General features: G+C 38.3%; 1 protein-coding gene across 1 annotated transcript in view; it reads left to right on the forward strand.

Moving 5' to 3' along the window:
- LOC139133634 (cytochrome P450 1A1-like) overlaps positions 1 to 12,736 on the forward strand; it is a 122,002-nt gene extending 109,266 nt beyond the window's left edge. Inside the window, exons 10-11 of the mRNA XM_070700383.1 lie at positions 11,844 to 11,942; positions 12,438 to 12,736. Of these exons, the coding sequence (XP_070556484.1) occupies positions 11,844 to 11,942; positions 12,438 to 12,736 (398 nt within the window). The remainder of the gene's footprint in view (positions 1 to 11,843; positions 11,943 to 12,437) is intronic.
- The last annotated feature ends 1,992 nt before the right edge of the window (positions 12,737 to 14,728 follow it).

Raw genomic sequence — 14,728 nt, forward strand, 5'->3', positions numbered from 1 at the left:
CATGCCCATACAACAAACGTAAAATCACTCTTTGGGTCTTGAAGTTAGCTTACGTCACTGCCTTGCATTGCGTATCGCCCCCTTTGTCCAGATAAAAGGCAAGTAAAAGTTACGGGTGGGCGTGTACCCCTAGCCCAACTCGTTCGACTTTTTTCGGCTTTTCGAAGTTCAGCCGACGACTTATCTTAATACGGGCAAACAGTCTTTCACACCTTCGCAAATCTCATGTCCGTAAGGGTGTGAGGCAAGGGCTTCCTTTGCTCAGAACGTACACCCAGCGCACGAGAGAATATTGAAATGCCTAATGTTTTGCTTTGCTTTTATGGTTTGCTTTTAGTGACATGGTCTTTTCATGAGATCACCAATAGTGTCGCGGCGTCACATGTCGCAAACGGCCGATCGCTGCGCCGATCGAGTAAATTAAAATGACTTGTCAGGCTATCTGATTAGGTGTACTATGCTTTCGTGCCAAATATGGAAAATAAACATTACAAGAAGGATGACAGTCAATGTCACATCCTCATTCATTGGGAAACATTTGTGCGGCAGGAAGCTTCCCATATCTACACAATCCTGAAGACGGTGATTCAAAATGGCGACCCGACAATGCGGCGACAAGCTTTCTTTATTTTCTTCATTCCAAACATGTACAAAATAGGCCTAACACATCACTTTTTGCAGGATTCGTTTGCTCTGAAAATGCACGGTAACATGGATCGATTGTACCATTTGTCTCGTGTTCAAAAAAATGATAGTTCTGTCCAAGGTCGACGTCAAACACAGCTACGCTCAGTGTGATAGTTTTCGGGACATGGTTGTGAATTTCGACCAAAGCAGTTTCATAAATGACGAGCATTACGAAATCTTATTACCATACCTTTTGAAACTTTGTTGTGTTTATCCTCAAACTGTTAAAACGACGGAAGTGGTATTAAGGAGGTCAAAGTTGCCAAATTTTTGACCCCATGTGAGTGCGTAGATATCGGACTGCTATCGCAGTAATCGGAGGTCGTATTTGGAATGTGATTAGGTGCTAAATATTGGTTGGTTTGGTTTATTACCATGAAAAGTAATAGAACACTTAACAAGTCATAACAAGCAAATACAAAATTTACATTTTTGTGGTAAATGTGGAGCCAGAAAATTAGCTGTTCGCTAGTCGAGCCTGGCCCATTTACAAAATTTAAATTAGTTAGGTTAACACGTACGCTGTTATACAAAGAATTCTACAAACATTATTTTATATTTATATGATATTGATAATTTGAAACTCCAAACCCCGATTTTCAATTTCGATGTGTTTAGAAAACTGTATATAAATATTTCGTGATAATTAGTTATGTTAAATCCATGGACGACTCAACAATATTTCGACGCGTGTGGCGCTTACCTACCATACATGGACTGTCTTTTTGTGTTGTTTTCGACACCTTGTATCGTACGGTCTGGCTCACTTTGCCAAGTGAACTTTGTAGCGCCCGAAATAGCTTCTACCAAAAGGACTATCCAAAACTGGACAGCAGCATCACCTGACTCAGTATGCGGTCACATGAAACGCTATCAATAGAGAGTAAAGTGAGTACAACGAACAGAATGTTATTAAATGTCCGAAAAGTGAGGTCGTCCGAAAACTGTCACACTGACTCTACTGTACTGCAGCTACAACATGCAATGCACGTTTTTTATTCATTGAACCAAAACACTCAGGCACGGGGTCGCTCCACTTTTTATAAAATAAAATTAACCGTCATAAGTTCAAACTAAGATTGATACTGTCTTATTTAATACAAAGAGATGAAACTTGGCCTCATCGTACTTTCCAATCTGTCCAGAGCATTCTATTGCTTTGTCCACTCGCACTTTCAGAGTCAGAATCTGACTCTGATTTGGAGCCATTCGTCCCGGATGCCTGGGGTTCAAATTGGTATACCTATGCGCCTTCAAACCAATTCCCCTCGAAATCACTTTCTGAATTCTGGTCAACACTGTCCTCGCTGGAGCAACTTGACAAGTCCCTGCAGCTGGACCGCCGGTGTGGCTTCCTTGCCAGTGTTTACTGGGCGTCTATGAGCACTGCTGACTTTGTTTGTAGTCCAATTTATGCAAGGACCGCTAAGTACATGTTCGTGTCAACTTGGAACAAATGACGTCAATTGTACCTTTGGGTCAATATGCAAATACCGCCGTCTGGCTCGGGTGCAAAGTGGCCCCCTGATCACCAGGCATGAAAAAGGAGTCAAATTTCGCCATTTGCGCACATCTTTCCGAACTGACACAATATGGATTCCATAGACAGGTCCCCTAGCCGAGGTATTGACGAGAAAAAATAAAAACTTTAGAAGTGATGTCATAGACCCTTTAAGGTCGCCTGTTAGACTGTACCTGTATGCAAATATTTTACTTTAGACACTTGAAGTATTGTTCGTTATTGAACAGGTCATGAAAGAGAAAAGTTGGAACCCTTTTGCTCGCATGTGATTTCAGCATTAACATTATTTTATTTTGAAATTACTGTTCCTTGCGTTTTCATTTACTTTTGTGCTTCATCAATAGTTATACTCACTATTCGTCACATTATATATTTGCCACAAAAAGCACATCAGTTCGCAAATAATGCGTCCAGGCTTTGTACTATGGTGTGTTAGTGTCTTTGTGCAGGAAATCGGCTTTTCACTGAAAAATACCATTTCTCATGCAGAGGAAACAAATTTTAAACTTCAAAACAGGCATATCAGATTAAATGTATTTAATTGAGTACAGCATTTGTATGTTTTAGGGAATTACTCCAGCGGATACACATTGGAACAAATTGTGACAAAAGAGGCGTTTCCTCGTCTAAAGAAGCCATCGTTAACATGAATGGAGAACCTTTCGATACAGAATCAATACTGATGTTGCTTGTTTCTCATGTGATGTCAAATATTTGCTTCGGTCACAAGTAAGTTCGCTTGCCTTTTTAAAATTACTCATCCATGAAAAAAATGACCAAGTTAGCGTTAGATGTAGTCTCAGAAAGTTGTTGTTTGAAAGCCAAAGTTTGATGTTTTGTCGTAAAAGTCATAGAGTGAAAATTGCAAAACCCTTTGCATATCTATATGTTGCATATGTTGCATATCTATCGTAATCGAGGTCACATACGTCACAGCTATAAAAATTATCCTATTAGATTTTCATACATGGGATTTCACCCTTCAAGGAACAATGTCAATTATGCACTTACGATTAAGTTTATACAATGTTGTATCTTCAATACACTATACATAACCATATATCTAGGGTAGCTTAGCTCGTAGCTGATCTGAGTTACTAATAGAAATCTCGAAATTTCGTGGAACATTTAAGCAAGAACAGGATTTCCAATAACACTGGCGACATTATTCGAGTCGTTTTGTCTGTCAAAATGTATGCCGGATACATTTGCAAAGTCTTTGAATGAAAGCTTGCAGAAGCTTTAGGACAAGAACTATGAGGCTAACGTTTGTTACCATTTCATTTTGTTGAGCTAAAACCTTTGAACATATTAATTATCACTATACATTTGCCATAGAGAATAAATATGTTTTCGCGCTAACATTGGCCGATGAACTAAAACGTTTCCATGGGACCTACAGGGCTAAGGCCAGGATATCTATTTGCACAGATTTTCAGCGCACACCAGATCGCGCCCTATAACGTAGTTGGAAATTGCAAGAAAATTTATCGTATTAGTGGTTATGGTAATGGTCACCACTCGGCTACTTGGATGCCCCTGTCACAAATATAAGATGTTCATGATACAATATTGCGCAAATACCGCTAAGTTTTGACTGTTCTTCCAACGTTATAAGTGGCACTAACGTCCTTGTGCGCACTTTGTAGTACTTTTCATTATCGACATTAAAAAGAAGGAATAACAGTACGACCATTTTCGGTTTGTGTATTACTAGTAAGAACATGTCAGTTTGAGTATGTCTCAGCATACCATCCTGTGCATTCAAGTAAATTTTAAGCTCATATATGGTTTGTATATAAATAACAAAAAGAGCTTATATGGTGAGACGGTGGCGTCTGTATGTCTATGTGTAGGTAGCTAGGTGGCTAGTAGGTAGCTAGCTAGGTAGGTAGCTAGGTAGGTAGGTAGGTAGGTCACACGCAAAAGCTCCCAAACCGTCGCTCTTACCATCTTAGATTTTGGTGTACAAGTAGACCCAGGGTTGAGATGTGACGTTGTTCAAGTGAACATGTCAGTGTCAAAATATGCAAACGAGGTACGAAAAAGGGGAAATCCTGGAAAAGTGCTGGACTGGTGGTATTCAATTAAACAGCCCACACATCTGAGTTGGAGATTCTGTAATCCCTAACTTATTTGTATGCAGTGTACCTATTATGTGTAGGAGTGGTAGCAGTAACTGAAACAGCTTATGAGTCATTTCCTGTCATAGTTCATGAACTGTTACACATTGGCAGACCTGCTCAAATTAAGAGGGACTGTGTTGAAACGTTCCTCTGCTATGCATGTTGCTAAAGTTGACCTCCAGTACCTAAAGTTTCAGACCTTAGTCACTTGTCGTCCTTGTTTCCTGGTTTAAATATTTCTTGAACAGACCAATTCAAACCAAATATGAGTAGATTGTCCTTGACGGTAGTTTTGTTCAACCCCTAGTGTATTTTCCCTCTACAATCCTCAGCATTCAGACATTTACGCGAAGCTGTTTTAATAGTTGAAATTCAACTTTGCTTTGTTTATATATATCACTTTGTTTATATCACCGCTAATTAACAAATGTCCTTCCCTTGGATATTACTTAAAATTTCTAAACCTATTTTTTATCATTTCGTTGAAACAGACCACGAGCTCGCGAGGGCTCGAGTTCTGTCAGTGGAAGTTTTGAAGCAAATGATTTTTTTGAACCTTGAACGTTTGGTTTCTCAACTTAACAGTCGGTGATAATTTGGATCATGAGATTAATGCATTATTCAAGCAAAGAGTAACATCGAATTCTATTAACTATTTTCACCTTTGGGAGCTTCCTATTTTGCTGTGTTAATGTAATCTTGAGAGCTTTGGGCTGCTTAAAGACATATTTTTCTAACTGTAGGGTACATGCAATGCAAATGCCGACGGATTTTGATTTGCTCTGCTGATGACATGGAATCATGTGTTTTAGAGACTCCTTTGTGTCATTCAGAACATTAAGACACTTCATTCTAATGATGTTTCGTGAAGACACGATTGTCTGCTAGTCATGTACGTATTGCAAACACGAAAATCTTAGAGGCTGTTGGAGAAATGAAACCAACTTTAGCCCTAGGGTGTCTTATTTTAGAGTTAATTTTAAAGCTTACTAATGAATATTCTCAAATTGTTTCATAGAAATCTTCGTGATTAGTATTGTAGTACCATTACTACTTGAAATTGATAGGGACTTATCTCCTTGAAGTGCCGTAATATTTGTTTGACATTTATTATTGGAGAACAGTGGCATGTCCAACGTCTTCGTCATCTAGACATTTATCACGTCTTGTTTCAGCTATGACCTAGATGACACTGAATTCAAAAACATCATGCAGCTCACTAAAGACGCGAATGATGTTTTTGGAAATGGCACGCTGGCTGACTTTGAGCCAGTATTTAAGTATATACCAACCAATGCCATTCGTCAGATGAAGAAAGTTACCAATACTTGGTTAACATTTATCCAGTCAAAGATCGACGATCATAGGATGAATATACAAGAAGGTATAGTAAGAATTAAGCGGTAGAATATTAGAATATGAATTGACCTCATAGTCAAGCATCATATGTGACATGTATGAGAAAGGTCGAATTAGCTGGAGTTTCTGTTGTACTAATATGCTCTCTTTCGCAAAAAGAGAGTGGCTATGTTTAAATATCATGAAGATTCTGAACTCTTATAGGTTCCGCTGTCTCTAAGCTTCCTCTCTACAAAGTTTTATGTCAGTAATGATTCACGTGACGTCTTCATTTCGTTATATACAAATTAAATCTTACTTTTGCACTGTATTGATAACAATATTTTTTTTAATTTTAGCGACAAATACAAAAACAATCATCATCAAGATTATCACTGTCATTATGCTCCTCCTCATGATTGGTTTTCTTTTATGAAGAACACCTTTTTCAGATTTGTTCGATTGGTCAATCTGTTACTCAAAAAATACTCTCAAAACTTAGAACGATAATGTTCGTTGTCAGTGACTTATGGCCATTTCGACTTTCTTCTTTGACAGGTGGCGTTTCTGATGCTGTTCATGATGTTTTGAAGTCTCAAACAGAACTGAAAAATAAAGACCAGGCCGATGAGCTGAAAGACGTCCATGTACGACAAATAGTAGCTGATATCTTTGGAGGTAATTCGTTCCTATTATTGTAAAAAGATAGATTAAACTCTTGTAGAGTATAGTGATTGTCTTCCATACTTTGAAAACAATAAGCAACTCACTCTGCCTAATAGTACACCCGTGGCCACTTTAGTGTTGATCAAGGCTACTTGATACAGACAGAAATTCTGCTTGTATAAAGACAAAACAGACCCTGCCAAGGGTTGTAAATGAGAGCTAACGATTGGCACCCCGTGTTAAAAATTGAGACACAAGATACCACTTCCATTCATGAAAGCCTCCACTCGATAATTAGTTTATTGAGGCAACACACTTTTATGAGCTCACTGCTATAGCATCAAGTAAAATTGTATGTCCCATGCAGACAGTGTGTCTGGGGAAATTGAAATAAACAAGACTTGTACATGGACCAGTGCATGGTAGTGTTACATTGTATCTTAATCTTGAACACAGGGTGCCAATCGTAAACTCTCATTTACAACCCCAGACAGAGCTAGTTTTGCCTTTGTACAAGCAGAATTTCTGTCTGTATCAAGTGGGCTTGATCAACACTAAAGTGGCCACGGGTGTAAATTCATAAAAGTAATAATAATATGGGATCCGCATACACTGATTTCCTGTCACTGTACTTGTTTCTGTAATGTAATGTTTAATCTCTCTACTCATATATATACTGCTAAACCGTTTAAACATATGGCAATTGGCTTTATATTGTATGGTTTTTTGTCTTATGCTGGTAACACAAATGATATATCCGATAAAATGATACATAGCATCAATAGTAGTTGGCTTGTGAGTGCGACTACAGTGTGCCAAATGTTTCAAACATATTAATCATTTCAGTGTAAAACTAAAGTTTCTAGAATGAAGAAGCATTGAGGGTCGTGCAATGATAATGATTTAAGCAGTGGTTAAAACAATACATTCACTAAATGAGGATGAACGGTTACTTCAAAGCTCTGGAAAGTAAACAACGGGAGATCATTTGTACGATGCATCACGTGTAGGGTTAATACTGTTCAGAGTAATTGTCAGTCGTTCCGAGTAAATTTAGATGCTAAAATTCTAAGCAATCCTCGGGCTATATCATACCTCCGAACCAAGATTAAACGGCGTCCTGACTCTCTGTGCAAATCAAAGTCAATGAACATCAAACAACTCCAATAAAATATTATTGTAAGATTTCTATGCAAAAATCATGCAAAGTCTTAAGTTCAGTAATCGAGAGTTCGTTCATGTCAATGATTCATCATAAGTAATCAGTCCTTTATCGAGTATATATTCTCAGGCAGTCATCTTTAGGGTCAATACCTTTCCATCAGACGCAATAGCGGTTTTCATGGAGAACATCAGAATTAGTAACAGGTCGGTGGTCGACAATTCTCAAGGCCTGGAAAACATTATATTCTTGTTGTCACCACCATTACTTCTGATAGCATCAAGTACTGGATTCTCATTAACATTATCACATTCAACTATCTCATTTGTGTCCGTTATAGGGTTATTAATATTTTGTTGGGTGAATTTCAGTCAGTATAATACCATCTAATACCATCATCAGTATGCAATGGAATGGAATCCGTGTATGGTTTAATTCAATTGACATTTACAACTTGTTGTCTAGGTCGAGATTCAAAGGTTGCTAAGATGTAGTTCACAGGTGTCACTTTCTAAATGCCGAAGTAGGGTCAATGCCATGAATGTGGCAACTTAGTTGATAATCCTCGTTATCTCCTATGTCATAGGCAATGTCTTTAGCGTGCTTGTCTTACTATGTCGTCTGCTTTTGCTGCACTAATTGAATATTATCATTGACAAGTGGTTGAATCTCATTCTGTCATTACATCGTTGTTTCACAAAAGTCATTCAGGTCGATTAACATTTAGTAAGAATCACATAAGTCAGTAATCTTGGTTTTTGTTTATACAATGTATAAAAAGGCCACCTATTAGTCGATTCTTGTTTATATGACAGGTATAAACACGATGCCATCGGCAAACATAGAACACAGTCAGTCTGATTGTGACTGACTTACAATGATAAAGATCGTCAACAATGCTCTATTGAATTTTTACCAACCTCCTCAGTCTGTCGATGGTAGGAAGTTTTTTCTTTCCTAGAGTTAACCATTGCACGCGGCTTTTTCACCAAAGTGTACAAGAAGTTTCTACCACGATTAATAAGTTGCAGAATGATAAGCTATATTCTCCTAAAACTAACAGTCGAGCGACAACATCCGTAGTTGTCTTTTCAATGGCAAAAACTACGGGCCAAGGTTCAAGATAATCCAACTACACAGTTATAAAGTGGTTACCGTTCTGTATTCGGAAGCTGTCCTAATACGTCAACAGCATCACAATCAAAGGGACCGTAGACAGTATAGGCTGCAACTGGGCAACTGGTAGATTCTTGGGAGTTTATTTGAAGGACAGCTAACACATGATATTATTACTGATGGAAACAGTTCCCACACGTACACGATACTTGATGTCAGTCCCTGCAGGTATAGATTTTATGTTTGATGTGTAAAAATGTTGGACATAAATTGGCAACTTTTACCATGATAGCAACATTCCAACTTTTCCCCACACAGAAACTGAACAGGTTGGACCAGTCACACCTCTCTTAATCCTACTGTTCTCGATGTTTATCTCGTCAATATATCTATCGCACGCTCTTAGCACCTTTTCCCAGGTTCTGGAAACCTAATCGGACGAAAATTGGTTGTTTCGGCCATCTTGATCACCCCTTTACAACTCTTAATGGTTGGGTAGGTGACTTGGAAAGCAACATTGTAATTGAAAGTCTCATTAGCGAAACACAGGAAAACATGACACATGCAAGTAAAATAAGGGAATACAGCTGCACATATCGACGATTAAATTATGTTTTGAGTCGTGTAGTTTAACGTTTTGTGCCATGGTCTGATTGTGTAACTGTTCAGTGACTATTTAAGTGTAGTATATTCATGCTGTGCGCTATGTTGTGTGTCGGCTTTTGGTGTTAGAATTTAGCTCTTGATCACTTTCATGCAGACAGTTGCAAAATAGTGTGGACCTTTGAATTGTGATATCTGCACTGGTGCTTCCTTGCTTGGTTTGAACTTTAATTTGAACTATTTTTCTAAGGAATTGTCTGCTTAAATCAAAATGCCGTGAAAGATGGCTGTAACATTGTGTGGTTATATAAGAAGTGATAGTGCTCATGGAGATCTACGGGCCAAGGTTCAAGATAATCCAACTACACAGTTATAAAGTGGTTACCTCGTTCTGTATTCGGAAGCTGTCCTAATACGTCAACAGCATCACAATCAAAGGGACCGTAGACAGGTATAGGCTGCAACTGGGCAACTGGTAGATTCTTGGGAGTTTATTTTGAAGGACAGCTAACACATGATATTATTACTGATGAAAACAGTTCCCACACGTACACGATACTTGATGTCAGTCCCTGCAGGTATAGATTTTATGTTTAATGTGTAAAAATGTTGGACATAAATTGGCAACTTTTACCATGATAGCAACATTCCAAATTTTTTCCCACACAGAGACTGAACAGGATGGACCAGTCACACCTCTCTTAATCCTACTGTTCTTAATGTTTATTTCCTCGATATATCTATCGCACGCTCTTAGCACCTTTTCCCAGATTCTAGAAACCTAATCGGACAAAATTGGTTGTTTCGGCCATCTTGATCACCCCTTTACAACTCTTTAATGGTTGGGTAGGTGACTTGGAAAGCAACATTGTAATTGAAAGTCTCATTAGCGAAACACAGGAAAACATGACACATGCAAGTAAAATAAGGGAATACAGCTGCACATATCGACGATTTAAATTATGTTTTGAGTCGTGTAGTTTAACGTTTTGTGCCATGGTCTGATGTGTGTAACTGTTCAGTGACTATTTAAGTGTAGTATATTTATGCTGTGCGCTTGTTGTGTGTCGGCTTTTGGTGTTAGAATTTAGCTCTTGATCACTTTTCATGCAGACAGTTAAGTTGCAAAATAGTGTGGACCTTTGAATTGTGATATCTGCACTGGTGCTTCCTTGCTTGGTTTGAACTTTAATTTGAACTATTTTTGTAAGGAATTGTCTGCTTAAATCAAAATGCCGTGAAAGATGGCTGTAACATGTGTGGTTATATAAGAAGTGATAGTGCTCACGGAGACCATAGCAGTGAGCAAGAATTTCCTAAATAATGCCACTGGGACGCTATTTTCATACTGACTGAAAATTTCTGTTGCCTTGCTCACACTAAACATTTATCAGTAGTCAACCAGAGATTGACCGAACACTTGCCGAAAGGCTTCGTGCTGCTTAATGTTTTAAAATGAGAAAAAATCAGCTCAATGCATTTGATACTATATTGGCTTACAGCAAATTGGTAAATGGTCCTGTGCCAAATTATTTAAATTGTGATATTTGAAACTTAGTAAACATTTCTAGCATCCTTTATCGATAACTTATTTTGTTATTCATGCTAAAAAGTATGAATTCATGGAATATATTCACTGCTTTGATAAAGTTTGTGTGCAATTTGTAATAGTAAGTGTACGAGCGTAAGTGCTAACTCTACAGCATGTGGAGGGGTCACAGTCCAAATCAAATTGTAATAACTTGGCTCGGTTATTGAACTCTCCGTTTCGAGAGTGGGGATTTGGTCGAGAGGTTCTATCTGTGGATTCTCCGCTAGGTGACTGGCTGTGGTTTATTGTGAGTTCGAATCTGATCGAAAACTCACCGTAATTTACCATTAGTAATGAACTGGGAAAGGCAGTTTTATTTTATATTACTGTTAATGATAAACAGAGAAACAATGTGAACTTGAACTGTGTGCAGTCTACTAACAAATAAAAATGTGTGTGCAACAGTTTTAGATTGTTGCCTGTCGTTGTCTGTACTCAGACATTTCAATATTATACTCTCATACCAGCCGGGATCGATACAACAACTCAAACCTTGAATTGGTGTGTGGCGTACTTGGTAAACTATCCCGATGTTCAGGCGAAAGTACACAAAGAAATAGATGATGTCATCGGAAAAGATCGGTTACCATTGTTGTCCGACAAGACTAAATTACCGTACTGCGAAGCTGTCATCCACGAAGTAATGAGAATCAGAACTATTGCACCGCTCAACCTACCACGTGAAACTACGGAGAACACTTTTATTGGTAGGTCTTTCACCTTCTTGTAAACAATCGAAGCAAGTACGTATATTGTATGCTAATTTTGAAGAGTAAATAGAAGGGTTTCTATTGACGTTTCGCCTATCGGGGGTTGTACATACTAATGAACTCTTGCTTTTCGTTTAGCAGGAGTGATTTCCTAAACTTTGGAAAGTGCAGTCATTTTCGTTTTTTACAAAAATTACCATTATTTCAGGCATATAGTATTTGATGAGAGGGGATAAAAATTAATTGAACAATTTGTCTGCATAGTTTCCCAGGACTATTTGATTTTCTAGATGCCTGAATACTGCCATATCCAATCCCATAGGTGGCTATAACATACCGAAAGGGACCCAAATATGGACAAACCTATGGAGTCTACACATGGATGAGAAATACTGGAAGGAGCCTGAGAAATTTTGCCCAGGTGTGTTGAATCGAAAATGTTTATTAAAATAGCAGTGTTTTTGACAAGGCCATTGTGAAGCAAATATGGATTGATAATAAGTACATTCTCCTGCCTACCAAATAAAAGATAGCAACATAAAAACAAGCTAATGTAGCACTTAAATGAACGTTTCTACCTTTAAGAAATATACACTGTTTTATAAAGTTTGACTGGATATGATACAAAATTACTGATGACAGCGACAGAAGGAGATGTTGCGATCAAACATAAGTTGAAGGTCAAAGTATACCGTATCTGAGGTCATAACCATTTGCATATACTAATTTGGTTAGGACAACATTCACTTATAACTTGTTCACTTGATAATAATATTAAATGGCATAACAATCATATGGTACCTTTAGTTCATTCTGTTCAGGGCAGACTATACCTTGACACACAAAATCATGAAAAACCACTGATATTAGTAAAGTGCGTAAAGAAGGTACACACATTTTTATGTTTTTCCTATAGAACGATTCTTAGACGACGAAGGCAATGTTCAGAAAAGACAAGAGAGCTACCTACCTTTTTCCGCTGGACGTCGTATGTGCCTAGGAGAGATTTTGGCAAGGAATAATTTGTTTCTGATACTCACCTGTTTGTTTCAGCAGTTTACTTTATCGCCGGTCAAAGGAAAAGGGAAGCCACGCCTGGACCCGACCTTTAAAAATCTTGCCACTAGATGTATCCCCTTTGAAGTTGTCGCCAATGAACGCATTCTGGGCAAGCGGATTCAAAGGCTTGAATTAGCTGGTTCTGAAACAACTTGATTCAGTAGATGATGGTCAACAAAATTATCCATCGCCGAACGAAATCGGAAATGATGAATGCGTGCATTCTGAATCAGTTGATTTCACACATGAAAAAAGCACGTAATGTCATTATTATTTTATTTGCAAATACATGTAAAACTGTAATCCTCCCTAGTGTATTTAATGTGGGGTAGCAGATATTAGTAGCCTTACAGACCAATCTGAATTTTTTCTCGTAAATCGCTATTTCTCCCATATTCTTTTCAAACTATGTTTCTAGTAGTCAATATCCTATGATAAAGCAGGCGATAACAGTTTATGCCAGCAAAATCAGATGCTGATTGAACATAGAAAGTAAAACTGAAGAGTAATTCCCTTTTCGCGGATTCGGACTCGTTTCTCTCACTCGCAATCGTAACACTGGGTCCACTACGTATCTGGAATGTCAATATTATGTCATGTGTATCATTAACAATTCTGATACATGCATTCATCTTCAAAAGTCAGCTGGATCAAATAGAGAGGCGATTCTATGCCAACACGAAAAGGAAACACTTGCGGCAGAGTGAAACCCCAAATCATCTGACTGACTTTGAATGACCAGTAGCTTAAAGAAATATTCATTACCGCGGAAAAATGACAAAACAGCTAGTGTCTAGCGACAACACGCGTAATAACTCTGCTAAAGCGTGGTCCTGCTTTCCAATAATGAAATGAGAGAGAGGATGGCCATTGTTCCAAATAATGAAATCAGAGAGAGGATGCCATTTTGTAGCAGGGTGATTGTGTACCTTGATTAGAAGTCTCGTAATTGCTCTGCTGCTAATAATTGCCACATTATGGGTTTTGCCGCCAATTTGTTTGTTTTTGTTTCTTTACTTGCATACTCGTTGGTCGTCTTATTGTCTCTTCCGACGTCTCTTTCGTCCGTATGTCGTTTGTCCCTTCGTTTATCTTTTTGTCTTTGTGTTCCTTGTTAACACATCCTCGGTTAGGGAGACTTTACCATGCCTACAACAGTGTTCGAAATTCGTGGAAAATATCAACCAGTCAACAGGACTGGTAACTTTAAAAAGTTGCCTGTCCTGCCAAAAACTTGCCAGTCCTGATATTATGCCTTGCAATGAAACGTAATCAAATACAATTAAGAGTTACCTATACTGTAATAGGCTATTACCTTGTCTGTAAAAGATGGTATGGAATCATCTTCCTCTGTCAATAACCTTTACTTGTAAACAAACCATAAATTGCAAGGTACATATACGCACAATACGTGAGTACTTTACTTTGTATTCACAATGCGTACTGTCATTTTCCATGTATAACAGAATACAATCATATATTTAAAGTCATGAGTCTGGGAGGAAACAGGTGCACAATGTACACAGTTTTGCATTAGCATGAGCGTTTCTGAACAGTTTTATAGACAGCTTATCAAATGTTGCAGTGTTCATTGATTGCAGTATCTTTTCCACTACCGAGTCACGTGGAGCAGCATTTTTTTTGCATCGAGGTATTGTTTGGCATATTTATGCCCCGCTGAAGTTTCATGTGTTTTAGGGCCCCGTGTTTGAGATTTGTAGAGACTCTACCGAATGAACTATTCGAGTATTTTTTGTACTTGTCAGCAAGTTTTAGGCAATGGGCGCCTACACAGTTCTGCATAATTTGCAGTACAACTTCTGCTCGCGAGCACTATCGTCGATAACTAACAGTAGTAATGGCTGTGGTATAGTCCACACATCTCGCGAGATTTGTGTCCTCTCGTGTAGCGCGAGAGTTGAGAACTGTCATGCTTCTAGTGAGTTATATGGAGGTCATGACCTTAGAAAAGACCCCCTATTATGCAAATGAAATTAGCTAGTCCCTCTCATTGGTCCGTTCAAATACCGCAAAGGATATTGGGATGGCCGTACCCTTTTCTGATTGGTTAACTGGTTAATATATGCAAAACAAGAGTATATAAGTAGCAAGAGGGCCAGCTGAGGGCCAATTCAGCTCAGGCGTTCA

The sequence above is a fragment of the Ptychodera flava genome, chromosome 5, assembly GCF_041260155.1.
Source record: "Ptychodera flava strain L36383 chromosome 5, AS_Pfla_20210202, whole genome shotgun sequence".
In the NCBI taxonomy this organism is placed as follows: Eukaryota; Metazoa; Hemichordata; class Enteropneusta; family Ptychoderidae; genus Ptychodera; species Ptychodera flava.